Genomic DNA, 20,288 nt, shown 5'->3' on the forward strand with positions numbered 1-20,288 from the left:
CCCCCATTTCTGATGAAGGGTCTAGGCCCGAAACGTCAGCCTTCCTGCTCCTATGATGCTGCTTGGCCTGCTGTGTTCATCCAGCTCTGCACCTTGTTGTCTCGGATTCTCCAGCATCTGCAGTTCCTACTACCTTTGGGCATTAAAACGACCCAGTATTCATCTAATTTGCAGCATGTTTGTTATTCCTTGTGCCAAAGCTTACTTTGAAGCACGGCAACGTCTTTTCTTGTTATATTTACAAATTCGCATACTTTTCAACTTCAGGTATTCGTTGGGAAGATTCCTCGGGATTTGTATGAAAATGAACTCGTTCCTTTGTTTGAGAAAGCTGGTTCTATCTGGGATCTGCGACTAATGATGGATCCCCTGTCTGGGCAGAACCGTGGCTATGCATTCGTTACTTTCTGCAACAAGGATGCAGCACAGGAGGCTGTTAAACTGGTAATTTTTTTCTTTTTTAATGCTATGATTCCAAATTCCGTGCTTTTAAGAACATTTCAAATTTGTGTATTATGCAAATCCTTAAACGTTTTTTCAATTCAGTTGTGCAATAAAGCTGCATCTTTCCATTGAAAAGTTGCTTGATACATCAGGTTGGAAAGAGCCATGCCACAAATGTTAATGCAAGTTGAACTTCTGTCTTTTCTCTTGTAGTGTGATAACTATGAAATCCGTCCTGGTAAACACATTGGAGTTTGTATTTCTGTGGCCAACAACAGGCTGTTTGTTGGCTCTATTCCAAAGAACAAGACCAAGGAAAACATTATGGAAGAATTCAGCAAAGTCACAGGTTAGAACTAAGTTCATCCAGATAGCAGCAAACAATTTAAACCTTCTGTTTTTTTTTTAAAGAGCCAGTTCTTATTTCTTGAGTATGCATCTTTGGATTGCTTGGAGCTTGTGTTCTTTCAATTGTGACCCAATACTTCTGTGAAGGACCCAATACTTCTGTGAAGAACCCAAGCCAGTATGGAAGTTTCCTTGGATTCCTAAACAACATTTATTTGATTAATAAAGCAGAAATTGAACTCGAGCAGGCATATAAATACCCTTGCTACAGGAACTGATTAGAATCTGGGAATTCCTGGTGAATAATTCGCCACCTAACGCCCTAGAGCAAGCCCACCATCTACAAAGCACAAGTCAGGATTGTGATGTAATGCTGTCTACTTGCCTGCACGAGTGCAGCTCCAACAGGACAAGGTTGGTGCCATCCAGAACAAAGCAGTGCGGTTGAATAACCCCATCCGCTGACGTGAACATTTACTTTGTCCTCCACTGATAAACAGTGGCAGCAGTGTACATTATATACAAGATGCATTATGACAACTCACCAAGGCTTCTTCAACAGCACCTTCCAAATCAGTGGCCTATTCCACCTAGAAGGAAAAGAACAACACATGCATGGTACCGTCATCATCTGCAAGTTCCTTGCCATGCTATGTACCAGCTTGACTGGAGCTATACCATCATTCTGTCACTGGTGATAAATACTTTCTGAATCCTAACACTCCCTATCAGCAATGTAAGAGTATCCTCACCGAATGATATGCAGTAGCTGAAGAAGATGGCTCGCCACTACCTTCTCAAACGTAATTGGGTATGGGCAACAAATACGAGTGATGCTGATATCCCTGAAAGAATTGAGAACCATTATCAGGTCATCATTAATCATTGGTTTGTGGGAGTTTGCTATCTGCATGTTTGCTGATGTGCTTTGTGATACAGTGCTGATTGTGTTTAAGTATTTAATTGTCCGTAAAATGCTCTGGGACATTCTAAGATTGTGCCAGGTGCTATATAAATGCAAAGTTTATTTTCTTTACAGATTTCAGTTAACAGAAGGGAAAGTGTAGCAGCCCTCATAGGAAAAGATGGCAGAAGGACAATTAATGAGAAAAGATCTTGCTCTAGAAGATGAGACAAACAATATGGTTGGAGAATAGCAATAAAATGGGTCAGAAAATACTGATCGGAGTTGTTCATTAGTCGCCTCACTAGACGGAGTATTAAGCAAGATACAATTGTAACTTTATAATAAAGCATTGCAGCTGTGGCAAACTAGAATCTTCATGAAGACTGGACAAATCAAATTTGCCAGGGGAGTTTGCAACCTCAGTTTGCAGAATGCTTTCCTGACGGTTTCCTAGAGCAATATATTGCAGAACCAACTGAGCTAGTGCTGTTTCTGATCTGTGAAATGAGGCAGGTTTAGTTAGTAACTTCATACTATTAATTCTATTGAGGAAAAAGTGACGTTAAACATGAGAATGCAGTATTGAGTTTTGAGGCAAAAAGTCTAGTCCAAATAAGAATCTTGAATTTACATTAAAGTCACTCACCTTGGTATGAAGGGAGAGCTGATTAAGAGTAATTTGGCTAAATAGTTTTAAAAAGACTTACATTTTGTAAGTAGAAAAAATGAGTAAACAGTATATAAAAATAGGTCGTAGCAATTGTTACACATATATTAAAAGGGAGGAGATCAGCTGAAATAACGGTTAGTAAAAGGCTTCACTTTTGGTCATTAATATTAGAAACAAATAAACAGACTATTAAGTACTAAAAGCTAATAAATTCACCTGGAAGTGAATTACTGTATACTTCTCTGGTTGCTGTATTATATTGAGGCAGTGGGGATGGGGCAAAGAATACCAGCTAGACTGATGCAAGAAATGCATTGATGTACATCAAGAAATGCTTGACAGCCTGAGATTTCTTCTTTTGAAGGCTGAGTGGTCTCTTGATAGAGGTACTTAAAATTGGGGCAAGTTTTAAGTGCGTGGCATAGAGCCTAACTGGAAGCCATCAATGTAAGAATTTTTAACTGCCTAATTCACCAAATCAAGTTGGGGAATTTGGAAGGCGCTATTTTACTGAAGATTCTTTTGAGAGACTAATTGAAATGAATAGTGAGAATGTAAGAGGGGGTGCTAGACATATGAACTTGAGAGAGAGTTTTGAAGTAAAATGTGAGAAGGCTTGCATGCAACAGGCATTAACATGAACTGGTTAGATCAAATAGTGTATTTTGTGTGATATATCCTACATAAGCCTTTGACATGAGCTGCTTTGTAACTCTGGAGATGGTGGAAGTGTTGGTTATGATTTTGCAAACTTCTGGATTTTAGAATGCAAATTAACAATAGTAATTCAGCTATTCAAGTGAAGAGGGAGAATGTTGGAATGCATTCTTAAGGAAGTCTCAATAGTATATTTTCTTTGATCAGTCTGTAATTTTTGAGTTACCATGACTTTAGAACAGGGCAATGTTTGACAAATACTTTTTATGGAGGTATAGTTATTAAGATAGAGGGGAACCAGTTGATGTTGTATACTTGGATTTCCAAAAGGTGCTCATCAATAAGATACCACACAAGTTTTTAAAAAAAAAAAAGTTTGAGAGTTGGAGGTAATGTATCCGCATGAATGGAAGATTAATTTAATATACACAAAATGGAATGTAGGGATAAACAAGGCGTTTTCAATTTGGGAGGCTTAAGTGGAATGCTGCACTGATCAGTGTTGAGACCTCTGTTATTTGCAGTTTGTGAATAACTTAACATGTCACTTTCAGTTTTTTATTCCACGTTCATTAAATGTAGAAAACCAGGTGAGAATTAAGCTGTGAAGAGGAAACGAACTGCAGAGATATTGACAAATTAAATGAATGGTGACAGATGGAGTGTGGTGTAATTTGTAATGACGAATAGAAAAGCAGTATGTTTTAAAAGGCATCAGATTTGTATGTTGTTCAGACTACCTCATGCTTCTTATGAGTACAACATGCAGGTGTATAGTGAGCAATTGGGAAAACAAATGACGTGTTCTCTTTTGTTGGGGGTGGTGCACAATATTGGAAGTACAAGAGTAGGGATGTCTTGCTACGGTTGTGTTAGGGAGTTGGTGATATCAAACCCGGAGTACCGTTTATAGATTTTGCTTCCATATTTGAGGTGATATATAAATACACTAGATGGGTCACATGGATGACAGGATGGTCCTTAATGATAGACCGAGTAAATTAGGGCTATACAGTATGAAGTTTAGAAGAATGAAAGGCAATCTTATTGAAACGCCATAAAATTCCCCTGGTTTTCAAAAATAAAATGCTGGGTGTTTTGTTTCAATTTTAATGTACTTTGATTTTTGAATTCAGTGCAAAAAAATTTTCCTTCTGTGTCAAGTTTAGGGGTATTTTGTAGCGGGGATTCAAAGATCAAAATGTTTTGGCTGCCTGATATGGCCAGCTGATAAAGTACAGCTGCTGCTTCTCCCCCAAAAAATATCACCCAAAAGTCTTGTGCAACTATTCCATGTTGAGTGAAAACCGAAAGAGCTGCGGATGCTGTAAAACAGGAATAAAAACAGAAGTTGCTGAACTCCGAACTGAGGAAGGGTCACCGGACCCAAAACACTAACTCTGATTTTTTTTTTCTTCACGAATGCTGCCAGACCTCCCAAGCTTTTCCAGCAACTTCTGTTTTTATTCCATGTTGAGTATTTGTGACTTGTAAAATTTTCAATACTAGCTATCCTGTGTCAACTTTGTTTAAATGAATTTAGTTTGCTTTGGGATATGGGTGGCAATAAGCCAATTCAATTGACAATAAGGTTCCTGTGACCAGCAACTTAGCAGTAACAGCCCTGGAACTTGTATTTGCTGCAGATGTGAAAGACACTGTTCAAGCTAGCTAAGTCTTTCCAATTTAAAAAGTTTTAAAGAATAATCTTCGTTGTTCTATCCCCACATTAAAGTGAAAACTGGTTTGGAAATTGCTAGACCTAATACCACTTAACCTTGGGGGCAAGGTTCAGCTATTGGTATTGTGGCATTCTAAACCTCCCCTGAGGCATCATGACCCTCTGGTTAAACTCATTGCCTGTCATCTGTCTGTAATGAAAGAGCCGTCCTGTGGTCTTCTGGGACTATGGCAACTTACTGTGGCAAATCTATAGGAAAGTAAAAATTTATGGAGAATTTAGATTGTTTAACAACTTATGGTTAATTTATTAACACTCATCAACAATACTTTTTGCAGATTTCTAGTTGTTTCCCTGATAGATTCTGCTGATGTAGTTGCAGTGTTGTTTGTGTTAATGAAACATTTGGATTCTTCCTTTTATTTTGCATCATTCAGTCAGACCCATTCAAGGTTGACCTTGGAGAGCATGTTGACGTAGACACCTCCAAATGTTGCTTTCATGTGCTTGTGTTAGTTGTTGAGATTGCCCTCCTAAGTTCTGTTGAGTCAGCTTTGTCTAGTCATGTTCTGCCTTACTGGTTAGATGAATCTAGTATGAAGAGAGATATTTTAAAGAAGTAGCCAAAATTTGACTTTCAGGGTCATTATTTGTGGTTTCATGTCAAAGGGCATTACGAATGATGAACGGTTTAAATTGTTCTCTAATTTTTTTGGTTCTGATTGTATGGTATTTTCGCCATTTGAACTTAATGATGTAATGCTGATGAAATGGAGCTAACTGTTTCAATGACGCGTTCTACTCTTTCAGTTGGTTAGCACAAATTTGTCATTTAATTTTTCTTTCTCTTCTGTAGAGGGTCTCACTGATGTTATCCTCTATCATCAGCCTGATGATAAGAAGAAAAATAGAGGCTTCTGCTTCCTAGAATTTGAGGATCATAAATCTGCTGCTCAGGCCAGGCGGAGGTTAATGAGTGGCAAAGTGAAAGTTTGGGGTAATGTAGTCACTGTTGAGTGGGCAGACCCAGTAGAGGAACCAGATCCAGAGGTGATGGCAAAGGTAATGCATCTAGTGTCAAGATTTTTTTTTTTTGTTTCGATAATGCTGATTTTGACATTGTTGCCTAATTGTATAAAGTGCCAAGTGCCCCAGGATTTGCTTTTAAGCTGGAATTTCTTGACATTTTACATGCTATGAAAACACAATGGTGATGGCTTGACTTGATATAATTCAACTTGGCTTGATGTGCTATTTATTTTGAATATGAAGTCAGAAACCACTTACGAACATCTAAAAGCAAGCAATTGATTTTTTTTTATATACAATTCATTTTCCACAACTGTGAAAAGTGAATTGATATCCTATTTAGTTTTCATCTTCAGGTAGTATTGAAACTTTTCAGATCAAACTTTTGGCTGTATCATTTACCCATACTTTTCCAAATTCTCATTGCCATAAATGACCCGCATTGTTAATAATGTAAAAGTTGTTAGTTATTTAACTCTGTTTACCAGTTATTTTCTATTGAGTCTTGCGATTACCAGTACATAACGGGACAGTTTTGCTAGTAGTGCAGTATAGTATCCCAACATTGGGGTTGAACTCACATTTGTCATTTGGTATTTTTCTCTCACTTTTTCTTTCTACAGGTCAAAGTGCTGTTTGTAAGAAACCTGGCTAGCTCTGTAACAGAAGAAATACTAGAAAAGACCTTTAGTCAATTTGGAAAACTGGAACGGGTGAAAAAGTTGAAAGACTATGCTTTTGTTCATTTTGAGGACCGAGATGCAGCAGTAAAGGTTTGTGCCAGTCAATTTGATTAAACTATTTCAGTTGATAATACACGTAAGAATGATGCCAAGTATCACATCTGTAGATATTGTCATGGTGTTTTAAAGCTTAGTGATAAATGATACTGACTGAACACAGTCGAATTAATTCACTTGAATGATGTTTGAGTAAAGAATTTAAGTTAAAATTAATATTGGCCTTTTTTAATACAACCTTTTGGTGATCTATCATCTGTCTGTGAATGTTAATTTGCATTGCAACAATTCCTAATTTTAATTCCCCTTCTCCAAACTACAGTGACAGGATTACTGCCCCTTGAAATTTAAAATTTTAAGTGGAATTACATCAGATTTGTAGCAGCAAAACAATCCACTTGACCCAGCTGTTCCATATTGTCATTGTAATTCCCTTCATTCTCCTTCACTTTTGTAAATGTCACATAACTTTTACTTCACTTATATGCTTGCCTAGCATCCCCTTAAATGCATTGTCCTCTTTGCTGCAACAAGTCTGTGGTACTGATTTCCACATCCATGCCATTTTCTTCAGAATTTCACCAGTTTTAAAATGACATGGGGTCCATTCAGTATCATCAGATATTGGTAAATGTTTGGGGTGAGAGGGAATATATTCTGAAGAGTCATATTAGACTCAGTGTTAACTCTTTCTGTCTCCAGATGCTGCCATACCTAGTTTTCTGTACCAGTTTCTGTTTTTGTTACTGATAGGGGATGTGTAGAATCTGGCTGGGTAAGCTGAGATGGACCAAATATTGCTTTTCTTGTGTATCTTGTAAACTTTTTTTGTCTTAATAGGCAATGGATCAAATGAATGGAAGAGAAATTGAGGGTGAAGGCATTGAAATTGTTCTTGCAAAACCACCTGACAAGAAAAAGAAGGAACGGCAGGCTCAACGGCAGGCAACAAGAACCCAAGTGTAAGTTACTTATTTAAAAAAGAGCAGTGCAACTAAAATATGGTTCTTCTAACTTTTTATATATAATGCAACTTTCTTTTACAGGTATGAAGACTATTATTACTACCCCCCACCCCGTTTGCCACCTCCAATCAGAGGCAGAGTCCGTGGAAGTAGAGGTGGTAGTTATGGCTATCCCCCAGATTATTACAGCTATGAAGATTACTATGATGATTACTATGGTTATGATTATCACGATTATCGTGGTGGATATGAAGATCCATACTATGGTTATGACGATGGATACCCAGTTCAGAGAGGAAGAGGTGGAAGGGGTGGTAGAGGTGCAGTCCCCCCTCCCAGAGGTCGTGGTGTACCACCACCCCGAGGAAGGGCAGGATATCCTCAACGTGGAACACCAATGGGACCTCCAAGAGGTGCTAGGGGTGGCAGAGGAGGCCCACAGCCACCGCAAAGAGGACGTGGAACCCGTGGTGGCAGGGGTAACCGTGGTGGCAATGTTGGAGGAAAGCGAAAAGCTGATGGGTACAACCAGCCAGATTCCAAGCGACGCCAAACCAACAACCAACAGAATTGGGGCTCCCAACCCATCGCTCAGCAGCCTCTGCAGCAAGGTGGTGATTATTCTGGTAACTATGGTTACAATAATGACAACCAGGAGTTTTATCAGGATACTTATGGGCAGCAATGGAAGTAAACAAATGGGGGTTTCAGTGAGATTGTTGAGACCCGATTGGCTAAACTCTGCAACCTTCAAATCTGATTGGCTTAACTCTACATCCTTCAGTACAGATTGGCTGCCACATGCATTTTGCTGACATCAAGAATCACTATTGTATATACCAGATTTTTTTTTTCATAAATGCACTTGGACATTTCTGGCTTACATTTTCCCTTAACAATTCTTTGGGGGAAAAAGATGCTTTTTATTTCGTTTTTAAGCTACTTTTTTAGCAGTTTGAAAGGAAACTTTGGACTTTGCTTTCAGATGTTGGGCACAATTTTCAATCATGGTTTTGCAGAATTGACTGGTATTGGACAGTTTCACTGGTTTATGGCTTTGGGATTAGACTGCCATTGGAGTATGCTGTATATAAGTAAATGCTAGTGTTTTGTCTTAGTAGTTTTTAAGATGAGCTTGCAGTTTAAAACCATTTTTAAGTTTCCTTGTACTGAAAGTAACATTTAACTGTGTGTTTTGCATTTGTAGAGTAGGTAAATTGTGTTTTTAAAATAATTGTTAGCTTCACACCTTTAAGAATCTGCCCAAAATTTGGTTTGGCTTAATCGTACAACCCGTGGCGTTCTGTTCATTGATGTGATTGTATTTACAATTTATTGTTCATGTCAAATTTCAATAAAACTTAAAACTATATTATCCAAAAATTATGATTCAAATTCAATTGTGTCCTGAAAATTTGATTGATTAGAATTGTGGTTACCTTCAAACCAACAGCTTTTCCCCTGAAAAAAGAAACTGCTTATGTGAGTGATCAATCAAATGAATGGTTTGACTTTTTGTATAACCTAGTTTTACACCTGCAGAAAGAGGGAATGGAAAGTTTAGAGTTTGTGGAAGATGGTCTTTCCATTAGTTGTGCGGTTTGGATTAAGTCTGCTTAATAGTTTTCAGCACTTTTTTTAAAGCATGTTTCTAAGCTGCTGCACACTTGATTAGTTTGAAAATGGGTGATGTAACCAATTGTTGTACACTTGACAATTGCAGCATCTACAATGTACTTAGCAACTTGACAGATGTTAATGATCTCATGGTTGTCTTGCAAGGATGGATCACCATCTCTGGCACCCTTCACTGATCAACATATGTTTAATAGACTAAAAATCCATTCACCGTTGCTGTTGGGAGCTGATGACGTCAGTGGAGAATATCTTTTAAAATTACTGTATCCAGCTCTTAATTAAGTTTTTAATGGATTTGAAATAATGACCACTGCCTTTGCCACTGGTTAACTCATGGAGAGTGATGAGTTGAACAATGAGCTTCAGCATTAGTTTGTGATAGGTTAACTGAGCATTGCCGCAATGGCAGTCTAGTTGCTACAGTTGTCCTGAACTGCACTGGGTTAAGGAAATCAGTCAGAGATCCAGTTCCTGGGTGGGGAGGGAAACTGATCCTTTTAGAAAAATGTTTGTTTTTTTTTGGGTGAGGGCAGGTGGGTGCAAAGTGTTGCAGAGTGATAGTAAAAGGTAAAGAAGTCACTGTCAGTTGCCACCTGTGATTTATCATTTCAACATTTCAACTCAGTTATGCTATTTTGGTTAATATGCCAGTTTTACATTAAGTCTAATGCTTAAATATCTAGAAAAAGAAAATCAAGGTTTCCAACATTATCTTTTTGTAAAAAGATAAAAGTACCTCAAAATCAATTTAGATTATTCTGATCATGCTTCCAAAGTACACAAAATTGCCAAAAACGCTGCTAAATTTAAAAATGAGAAATTGGGATGAGTCTTGAATTATTGACTGAGATTCTGTGTTAGTCCCAAATGTTCATTTCAGAGCTTAATTTTCTTTGGAAACCAAGAATTCAATTAATTAAATATTTAAGCAAACACTTGTTCTCTTTTTGAAGGTGAAATATTTCATGATAGTGAATGTGAAGGATGAGATACAAAAGATTGTGACTTATAGCTTATATTCCCTAGACTTGTCCCCCCGTATTGTTTAATGTTGTTTGTCAAATTTAACTTAATACACAAACATTCATCCAAATCTTATTCTTTCCTAGACTGTGGGGTAAACAGATTTCTGCAGTTGCCGTGCAAGTTCTGATTTTACTTATTAACTTAAAGCAACCATTTTCATTATGATTGAAAATGTTTTATTGCATATATTCCTGTATCAGGCTACAAATTTTGGGTAGAAGATCAAATTACAGAGAAATCCAAAATGTTATTTGTGAATACTTTCTGAGATTGTGGCTGGAGGCATTGTTATGTTAACTGTTGTCATATCTGATGAATCTGGACTTTGGAAAGGAAAGGTTGTCCTTCAAAATGATTATGTATGCAAATATATGCAGTCACTTATTTTCATGGGAATGTTTTTAATTGCCAAACTTAACTTGAGAATGCTTGTGGTCTAGTTGATATTTTGAGGTAGCACATTTAGGAACTTTTATTGACATGAGTAGAACTATTTATGGATATTTAGAGTTAACCAGCTGCACTTTGCTGGCAAGTTTTTTTTTTGTGTGACTGTCTGAAGAAAGCTCCTTGAACAGAAAATTTAAATGAAATCGATGTGGTTTACTTCAGACTGAAAATATTTTGAGGGCTGATTCCTAAAACCCAGGGTCTTGCTAGTGCCGTCAAAAATGGCTTGGCTGAAATCAACACGATACAGCACAAATCACAACCAGGTCTGGGACGTTCCTGTCCTAAGCTGTGTTTATGATAAACTCACCAAGGTTTTTGACTGACCATCCTTCAACGAAAAAAAGAAGTGAAGCTTCTATTGATTGTTACAGTGAAATCATAGCTTTAATAAAGTGAAGGTTTGCGCAGTCACTTGAGTTGAGGCTTATTAAATCTAGCTTTCAGATGCTATCATTTGGTTGCCTTTGTTATAGAATCCCACCACTGTGGATGAAATATCAACATTCATTATATAATGGTATGAACACTGAGTTCACCTCCAGCATTAATATTGCTTATGCTCGAGAGAAATGCCCTATTTGTGTTGATGTTTTCATATTACCCAGGGATTTATTGACACGTTGCCTTTTGCAAATTTGTATATTGCATTTTACTCTTTCTAATTACTGCTCCTCACTTTTGCAGTTGTTATTGGACTACCCTGAAAATATCAATTCACTGTTTGAGATTTACAGAAGTAAACCTCTATTTCTGATGCAAAATCTTGTTGATTTTTGCAAATGCTGCATTTGGCTCAGAATTTGTTAGAAAGTAGGAACGAGGTATATTCACTTTTTTCAGCAAGATTATAAAGTTAAGCATGGTCACTTCGTTATTGGAGCATAATGACCACATGAGTGATATCCATTTCTGGATTGCTGTCTTCACCTTCGTCTCTCGCGCTCTCTTGCTCTCTCTCTCTCTCTCTTCCCCCACTTCTCCCCCCTCCCCCCAAACAAAAAGCGAAAGATCTTTGTTAAATCTTTGCGTAGGGGCAGTCAAATCATGTTCCTCGATATCAGAGGCACCTTATGCCTTTCACTTATGTTCAGATTCATGAAAGATAAAACCATTTGCTAGATCTAAAGATATGCAAAATAGTGAGTCATGATTTCAGAATTGGAAATGAATGTGCAAAGTTGGACAAAATCGGTAGATGTGAGAAGATACTAGAGAAATGTGTATTGACTATTGTAACTGTGTAAATAGCAGGTGGTTGAGTGTTATTTTATCAAAATGGAATAAATCTTTATCTTTTTTTCTGGTTTTTCTATGTGCTTAAACACTGACAAACCTAATAGCTAGGGGAGCTTTCATGATTTATATCTGTTTTTTAAAACCATTTTCTATTTACTTAATAAAATCTTGGGTTTCATTGTCCAATTCCCATAATAACATAGAGAACAAACATGAAGTAGGTAAATGGTTTTCGCATTTACCTTCGACCTAATTTTCTTTGCTTTATGTTTGCTCTCCTGTTAACTATATAATTACATAGTAATGGATAAATGCACAGAGTAATTATTCATTCCGATGGTATTGTCAAGTGCAAAAAAAATTGTCTCTTGTTGCATCACCTGAGCCTAAAGACACAGATGCTTAGGATATAATCTAATAGTAACTCCTTTTCCAAACTTAAAATTGTGTGGGATTCTACGACTTGATTGAAGGGCATTTACATGTCTGAAGTACAACTGGATTATTTTCTGAATTTGTTGAATTCGATGAAGATTAGACCGTAAAGTGAGTGCGTTGCTGCTTTTGTTTGCTGTATATTGAATGTTGGGGTGTCGTTACTCTTTAACATTTTGGCTGATGTTGACCTGTTAAGCAATCTTCAGTTTTTTTTTCTGTGATGTAATGCTAGAAATAAAAGTACTACTTACTGTCCATGCGATATTAGAGAAAAGGCAAATATCCATCTTTGCATTAATCAAGAATTTTAAAAAATGACCAGTCATGAGCCATTGCCCAACACAAGTGTGTGGAGGCTAATTTCCCCTTTCTCAAGATTTGTCTCAGATTTGAGATTTTCCTATCAATTAGTTATGCACACACACCAGAATCTTCAGACATCAGAATCTTCTCTGATTTATTTGTATGTATTGAGTGAGTGGCTCAGAAGACTTGCTTGCAAGAGGCAGGGGCAATCAAAATGTCAGGAGCCCTGAATTATGCTGTTATCAGGTTCTAGAATTAGTTGTGTTTTTTTTTTGTTGAGAAACTTGTCAGTTACTGAATGTTATGCCCTATGCTGGATTCTGTCCTCTATCAGGTGGCGTGTCTGCAGAATTTAAAGTTGAAAATGGTTTAACCTTAATGATGATTGAAAGGTTTGTTTCCCAGTAACATTGGAAAAAAAGGAGCTAGCTAAAGAATTTTCTTTTATTCACTCCTGGGATATGGGTGTCGCTGGCTTGCCAGTATTTGTCTGTTCCTAGTTGCCCTGGTGAGGTGGTGGTGAGCTTCCTTCTTAAACCGCTGAAGTTCATGTGCTGTAGACAGACCTACAAAACTGTTAGGAAGGGAATTATCGGATTTTGACCCACTGCCAGTGAAGGAACACTAGTATATTTCCTAATCGGAATGCTGAGTGGCTCTGAGGGGCACTTGGAGGGTGGTTTCCCATGTATCTTCTGCCTTTGTCATTCTAGCTGGATGCATTTAGAACATGCTGTCAAAGGATCTTTAGCAAATTTCTGCAATGCATTTTGTAGATTGTATACACAGCTGTTACTGAGCATTGGTGGTGGAGGGAATGGATGCTTGTGGATGATTCCAATCAAGCAGGCTTCTTTGTCCTGGATGGTGTCAAGTTTGAGTGGTGTTGGAGCTGAATCCATCCAGGCAAATGGAGAGTATTCTATCACACTGTTGACTTGTACTTTATAGCTTGTGGATATGCTTAGGGGAGTCCGGAGATGAGTTACTCACTGCAGTATTTCTAGCCTCTGACCTGCTTATATAGTGTGTGTGTGTGTGTGTGTGTGAGAGAGCGAGGAAAGAGTCCAGTTGCATTTCTTGTCAATGGTATTCCATAAGCTGTTGATAGTCATAGGTTGTTCAGTGATGGTAACATCATTGAATAACAAGGAATGTGGTTTGCTTGTCACGTTTGCAATGGTCATTGCCTGAATTTTGTGTGCTGCAAATGTTATTTGGAAGAAGCTTCATTGGACTCCATACTCTAGTGGCTACTTGGTTAAGTGGTGCAGCACTTGGCATAAAGACCATCTACAGCAAAGAAGTTTGGTAGTGAAAGGGAATGATGTCAGAAATGGGAATGGCGTTTGCATAGTCTATCCTTTATTCTGAATCATTTTAGTTGGATTGTTGGACTGTACTTGCACACATTTCAGCCTATAGATGTTTGTCATGCTAAATATAGGGAGATTTAAATAAGATACAAACAAGCAGTTTTCACTAGCTGAAATACTAAATTGAATTATCTTGGAATTAATGAATCATTTAAGATGAGTACTGAATTTGCGTCATAAATCTGTGAAATTGAAATATTTTGGAATGAATAATTTTTCATTCATTCTTCCATGCCCTAAATAAAGTATTCATATCCATAAATTTTCAACAATGAAAGCTGTCATTGATATTTTTTTAAAAAAAACTCTCAAATCCTCTCAGGGCTTCCACTCCTACTTGATTTTGAAAAGTGAGATAATCATGGATTGTTAATTATTAATCAGTGTGGGGCTCAGCAAGTTTGCTCAATTTACTCTTTAAGCTTGAACTGGACTTTCATTGTCAAATTCATGTTGAAACAAACTAAATGCTTTTAAAACTGTAGAGCAAGTGATGAATAGTTAATGTATAATTTAATTTTGGTCTTGGGTTAGAGTAGAGGAATGTTTTGCATTGTCTTTTGGTCCTTCCTATAGAATTCATTCCCCATCAAATGGCAACTCTGGGACTGAACCAGTCCACTTGTAACCTGTGTATCAAGTTTATTCTTGCACTGAAATATTCCAACTGCGTTTGTGTCATGAATGAGTCCATCTTGTTTTCCACTTTTGTAACATTACGCACTTTAGCTAATGAAACTTCATTTTTTTTTGGGTTGCTGGACTTTTTTTTTAAAAAAAGAGTCGAATAAGGTAATTGCAGGAAGGATGTTCCCAGTGGCCAAGGTGTCCAGAATTAGGGTCGCAGTTTAAGGATACAGGGTAGACCATTTAGGACTGAGATGAGAAGAAATTTCTTCGTCTATAGTGTGGTCAGCCTGTGGAATTTTCTGCCACAGAAAGCAGTTGAGGCCATAACGTTGAATGTTTTCAGAAAAGTATTAGGTATAGTTCTTGGGGTTAAATGGATCAAAGGGTAAGGGGAGAAAATGGGGACAGTGGATGATCAGCCATGATGATACTGAACAGCAGAGCAGACTCCAAGGGCTGAATGACCTACTCTTATTTGTTTCTCTGTAATTGATGCATGATGTATAGGGGAAAAGTCTCTTTCTTTTGAGTAAATAAAAGTCTTTAAGGCAAATAGAATTGGAGGATAAGGTGGACTAGAGAGAGTGTCACGTTGCTAATGTCCTGTAAGGAAGGAGATCTGCCATGCTTACCTGGCCTGGTTTGTATTTGACTTCAGACTCTCGGCAAAGTGGTTGACTCTTAGCAGGTCTCTGAAATGGACTAGCAGGCTACTCAGGCATTCGAGCAATTAAGGTTGGGAAACAAAAATTTAAAAGGTTTTTTGTAAATTGTTTCAGTAGGACAAAATTTGGTTGAAAAGATCGGCTACGTAATAAACTGTTGAAGTTTTATTTTCTGTAAAAGGGTTTAATGACAAAGTTAAACTATTAGGCATCTGTATTATCATGTACAGTCTTAAAAACTTAAAACTGGCTGGCTAGGAAGTCTCTAGATCCCTTTCTTGGTGGTGGATGCGTTGTGGCAAACTTACTTGAAGTGACAGAGTCATAGAGCATGTGAACAGACCCTTCGGTCCGATATGCTGACCAGATATCCTAAACTGATCTAGTCCCATTTGCCAGCATTTGGTTCCTATCCCTCTAAACCTTTCCTATTTGTGTACTTGCCCATCCAGATGTGTTTTAAATGTTGTAACTGTACTGGTCTCCACCACTTCCTCTGGCATCTCATTCCATACACTACCACCCTCTGCATGAAAAAGTTGTCCCTCAGATCCGTTTTAAATCTCTTCCCCTCTCTCCTTAAACCTGTGCCATCTAGTTTTGGACTCACCTACCCTGGGAGGCCTGCATACACCTCATGATTTTATAAAACCTCTGTAAGGTCATCCCTCAGCCTCCTACACTCCAGAGGAAATAGCCCCAACGTATTCAATCTATCTCTATGGCTCAAATGGTCCAATCCTAGCAATATCTTTGTAAGTCTTTTCCGAGCCCTTTCAAGTTTAACAACGTTTGGTTTAGCAGGGAGACTAGAATTGAATGCAGTATTCTAAAAGTGGCCTCACCAATGTCCTGCACAGCTGCAACATGATCTCCCAACTCATATACTCGATGCGCTGACCAATGAAGGCAAGCATGCCAAATGCCACCTTCACCACGCTGTCTACCTGTGACCTCACTTGCAAAAAACTGTGCACCTGCACCCCAAGGTATCTTGGTTTGACGACACTCGCCAGGGCCCTACCATTAACTATACAAGTCCTGCCATGATTTGCCTTCCCAAAATGCAACACCTCATATTTAACAAAATTAAACTCCATCTGGGATAACCACCTTCACTGTCTCCTACGCCCCCAACTTTGATGTCATCTGCAAACTTACTCTCAAAACCTCCTATATTCACATCCAAATCATTTATACAAATGACAAAAAGCAGTGGACACAGTACCGATCATTACGGCATGCCCCTAGTCATAGGCCTCCAGTCTGAAAAACAGCCCCAATTCTTGAGAACACTGTGCAATATCAATATGCCAAAAAAGTGTTCTGTTGCCAAATGTAGGAATACTAATTTTGATTAGTGTAAACTTTTATTTTAAATTTTAAATCTTTAGCAAGGTTTCGATTTTTATTTTAGCAACCTAGAAAATGTTTCTGTTCTGTACAGTAGCCTCCTCTAACAGACAATTGCATGTACCAGTGATGTTTAAATGCCAGTAGCATTACTTGTATCCATCCTGCGGTTGTGGGACTTGGTTCTCACTGTTTGCTGCACTGGGTGACCTGCTGAGTGTGTTGTGTAATGTTTTCCCTCAGTTGGCTGCACTTGCCTTTTGAAAACAAAAGTGAATCCAATTAATTACATTGTGCAGTTCTTTTCAGTATTAAAAAGATTATTGCCCAAAATGGTATTGTTTACAAGGGAGAATGGATAAAACCTATTCATTATTAGCATCCAAAGTGGTGTGAGAACTGGTATATTTTTTCTGCAACTGCAGATTGAAGATAATCAGGTGCCTTGTTTGATCACTCACTTGCAGCAGTTTTATGTCTTTATTCAGCTTGTTGGTAGTGGGAATGAAGGTTATCCTTGAATTGATCTCTCTAGAATATCTGTAATTGGGAGAAACCTCTCATTTGGTTTCAACAGTAGTTGAATCAAACATGTCAAGATATCTAAAATATGATACCTTCAATCCTCTGACTTTGATTTCAGATCATAAACGTGCTAAGATTACTAAATGCTATTTCATTTTGATCAACTGAAATATGTACTTCTGAGAATAACAGCATGCAAAGAGAATTTAAATCTCTTTTCTGCATAAGCTTAAAAAGGTCTTTTTATCCTAGTTCGTGCCGTTTCTGAATCTGCCCGTCTTAAACACTCTTATTGAAGATATACTGGCAATGTTAAATTGGCCAAATAGGGATGCCAAATTTTTTTGGACAGCTTATTAATGCAGCTAATATTTTGCCAGTTACATTTCACTGTAGTGGGTCCAGGTGCATTCCTAAAGTCATGGTATTTCAAAGGCCTTTTGAGATGGTAACAATAGATTGGTTATTTCACTGTCATTCATTTTAAAATTTACGTACCTGTGGTAAGCACTGGATGCTGACTATGAAAGACAATTCCTTATTGTGTAACCTGGTATGCAGAATTAATAACACTAATTTTTGTGGTAAATTGTGCTACAAACACCATTTCTTTAAGTTTGTGACATCCCTATTACAAGGTTGGGCACTACAGTATAATTTCTGTACAACATGCATCAATTGGAACAAAATGGCACAAATGGCACCTTTGAATTTTTTCTTTAAATTGAAGATTATCCAAAAGAGATGACAAAATATACCTGATCACCTATCTACCTCAACCAATATTTATTAATAAATGCAGCATATGACATGCTTGTGCCACTAGCACTTTGTCATTGCCTACTGATTGAGCAGTTCTAACCATTTTACTTTTTCTTTTTAGCTTTTTAAAAAAAAATTTTAAGTTGGAGAGTTGTATTTTAAGGTAAATGATAGGGCGTAGGCAATGAGAAATTTCTTTGTATTGCTGTTACTAAATATTCTGGTAAATAGCCACAGATTGTATTTCTGTTCTAGTCTCTTAAGTTTTAACAAATATCCTTTTGTCACCTGACTATCAGGGAAGCGTGGTTGAGGCTGGCCCTGACCTGTTATCATGACACCAACATCCTAGGTGGGGGCTGTACAGGAAGCTGCTGTTGGAGTTATATGGTAAGACAATTTCTGTGCCAAGTTTTTCCCAAACTACTTAATATGTTTTGGCATCTCATCTGGAAACTGACCTGGGAATTAGTGCCTGATTAACACAGACAGCATTTCAAATATTAAAAAAGTCAGTCATCTTAAAAATAATGTGACTTAGTTTTCTCTGGAACACTAGACTATTTAATTGAAGGAAGTTTACTTCACTGAATAATGTAGGAAAATTTATTCTAAATATTGATGTCTATTGATTTGGATCCCTATTAAACAGAGTTTTGGAACAAGATTTGGACTGCATGTGTGAACTGTATTTCCGCGTGTGAAATACTTTTGATTATGGATGGATTTTGTGCGTCTCTTTCTCAAGATCAGTATTTGTGGTCCAGTATTGAGGAATGGTGAAATTGAATGTTAATTCAAAAAAACTGAACACCAAATTCAGAATTGGTTATGGACCATCTGACTGAATGGAAGACCGAAATATATTGTAGATGGCTATCATCCTGTCCTGTTAATTTCTTTGCAAGTATTACTAAATGTTCAATGAATACACCTAGAGATCTGATGAGATTGAAGATATTAAAAAAATTTGTTTGTATTATGTCTGAGATTTATTAAGTAATCATATATTTGGTTAATATACTGTGCAGAGTTTGGTGAAAACTAGTAACATGTTTACATAGTTCTTCCCAAAGGACATTAAAAAAATCTTGATCCGATTGCTAGAGATTTGCAGATAAAACATCAAATTATTTTCTATCTGTATCTTTGTGCCCAAACATGGTTTGGCTGAAATTTCTCATGTTCTGGGTAGTTTTTGAGGATACATTTTGATGTCTTTGAAATTGATTCTTGAGTAAAACTGAACTGCTTTTTAAGTGAATAGATTTGCCACCTCCACTATCTAATAATTGCTGATAATCGTAACTTGGCTTCATTTGCGTAACCTACGTTCATAAAACATAGACAATATGTAAACTTGGAAAAAAGAAACAAAGTTTAAACTGAGATTTGTTAATTAATTTTTTTAAAGAATCTAGATTTGTCAGTTTTGATTTTCTTTCTGCATTCCTAAAAGAAATCCAACGAATTGAGCAAATGTATTTGCGAAGTGAGGAAAAATTCCATTTGTATCAAGATATTCAATATTATTTTCCCTATAAGTTGGACAGGACATTCAACAATTATAATGCATTATTGTTGACCATTGATGGTTTTCTGTTGTGTATGGTCTGCAAGAAAATATTTGTAAGATAAAGGATGTTTCTGGCAGTCTTTTGGGATGGGTAATTGGGAAAACTCAGGAAATTATCCAAACCTGGCTTAGGAGAGAACACATTTAACATACTTGCAAACAAAAGCCCCACAATAATTCTGACTTTTACTAAAATTTACACATCCAAATCGTCAATTTCAAAGCAAGTGCCAATTCTGAAAATTTAGTTTCTGACTGGCCACTACAGAATATTTATCATCTAACTTTGAAATACAGTTCTTAAGAAAAAAAGCTGCGTTATAAAATCGATTGGATCTGCTTACCTAATATGCGTTGTGTTACTGTCTTTGATTTTGAACTCTTAAAGCCAAGTTCCAATTAAGTGACCATTTCCATTCCAGATTATTGCAGCACAAAACATGTTTTGTCTTTTTTAAAAACCTAATCCATAATTTTATACTTGCATGTAGAGATTGTATATACTGATCAGTGGTATACAAAATGTACCTTACATTTATGGTGTGATTAGATTGACTTAGGACGTACATCTCCTCTGTTGCATATTCAGTGACACACCATTATCCTAAAATCCAGCACTCAGAGTTGAACAGGCATGTTCTTCCCAGAATCGACATTGCTATAAAGAGATGTGAGAGTGAGCTTTTCTGTCTTTTGCTTTGTTTTCCAGTTCGTTGGCTCCATGTTGAAAATGAGAGGTATAAGAATCTTGAATCTTCCATTAAAGTGTTTCGTGAAAGTCACATCGTGATTTGCCTGTATTTGATTTACTAAATTGTGTATTTTGTAAGGTCGGCTTAGTATGTGATGCATTCAGATAAATT

The 20,288-nt window shown here is 37.2% G+C and overlaps 1 protein-coding gene across 1 annotated transcript; it reads left to right on the plus strand.

Moving 5' to 3' along the window:
• Positions 1–267: 267 nt before the first annotated feature.
• On the plus strand, positions 268–20,207 carry LOC109931672 (heterogeneous nuclear ribonucleoprotein R). The gene is made up of 7 exons (XM_048613111.1): positions 268–444; positions 658–793; positions 5,564–5,769; positions 6,360–6,509; positions 7,317–7,438; positions 7,523–8,067; positions 18,149–20,207. The coding sequence occupies exons 1-7, from the start codon at positions 358–360 to the stop codon at positions 18,160–18,162; spliced, it is 1,260 nt and encodes a 419-aa protein (XP_048469068.1). The 5' UTR covers positions 268–357; the 3' UTR covers positions 18,163–20,207.
• Positions 20,208–20,288: the final 81 nt, after the last annotated feature.

The sequence above is a fragment of the Rhincodon typus genome, chromosome 27, assembly GCF_021869965.1.
Source record: "Rhincodon typus isolate 14 chromosome 27, sRhiTyp1.1, whole genome shotgun sequence".
In the NCBI taxonomy this organism is placed as follows: Eukaryota; Metazoa; Chordata; class Chondrichthyes; order Orectolobiformes; family Rhincodontidae; genus Rhincodon; species Rhincodon typus.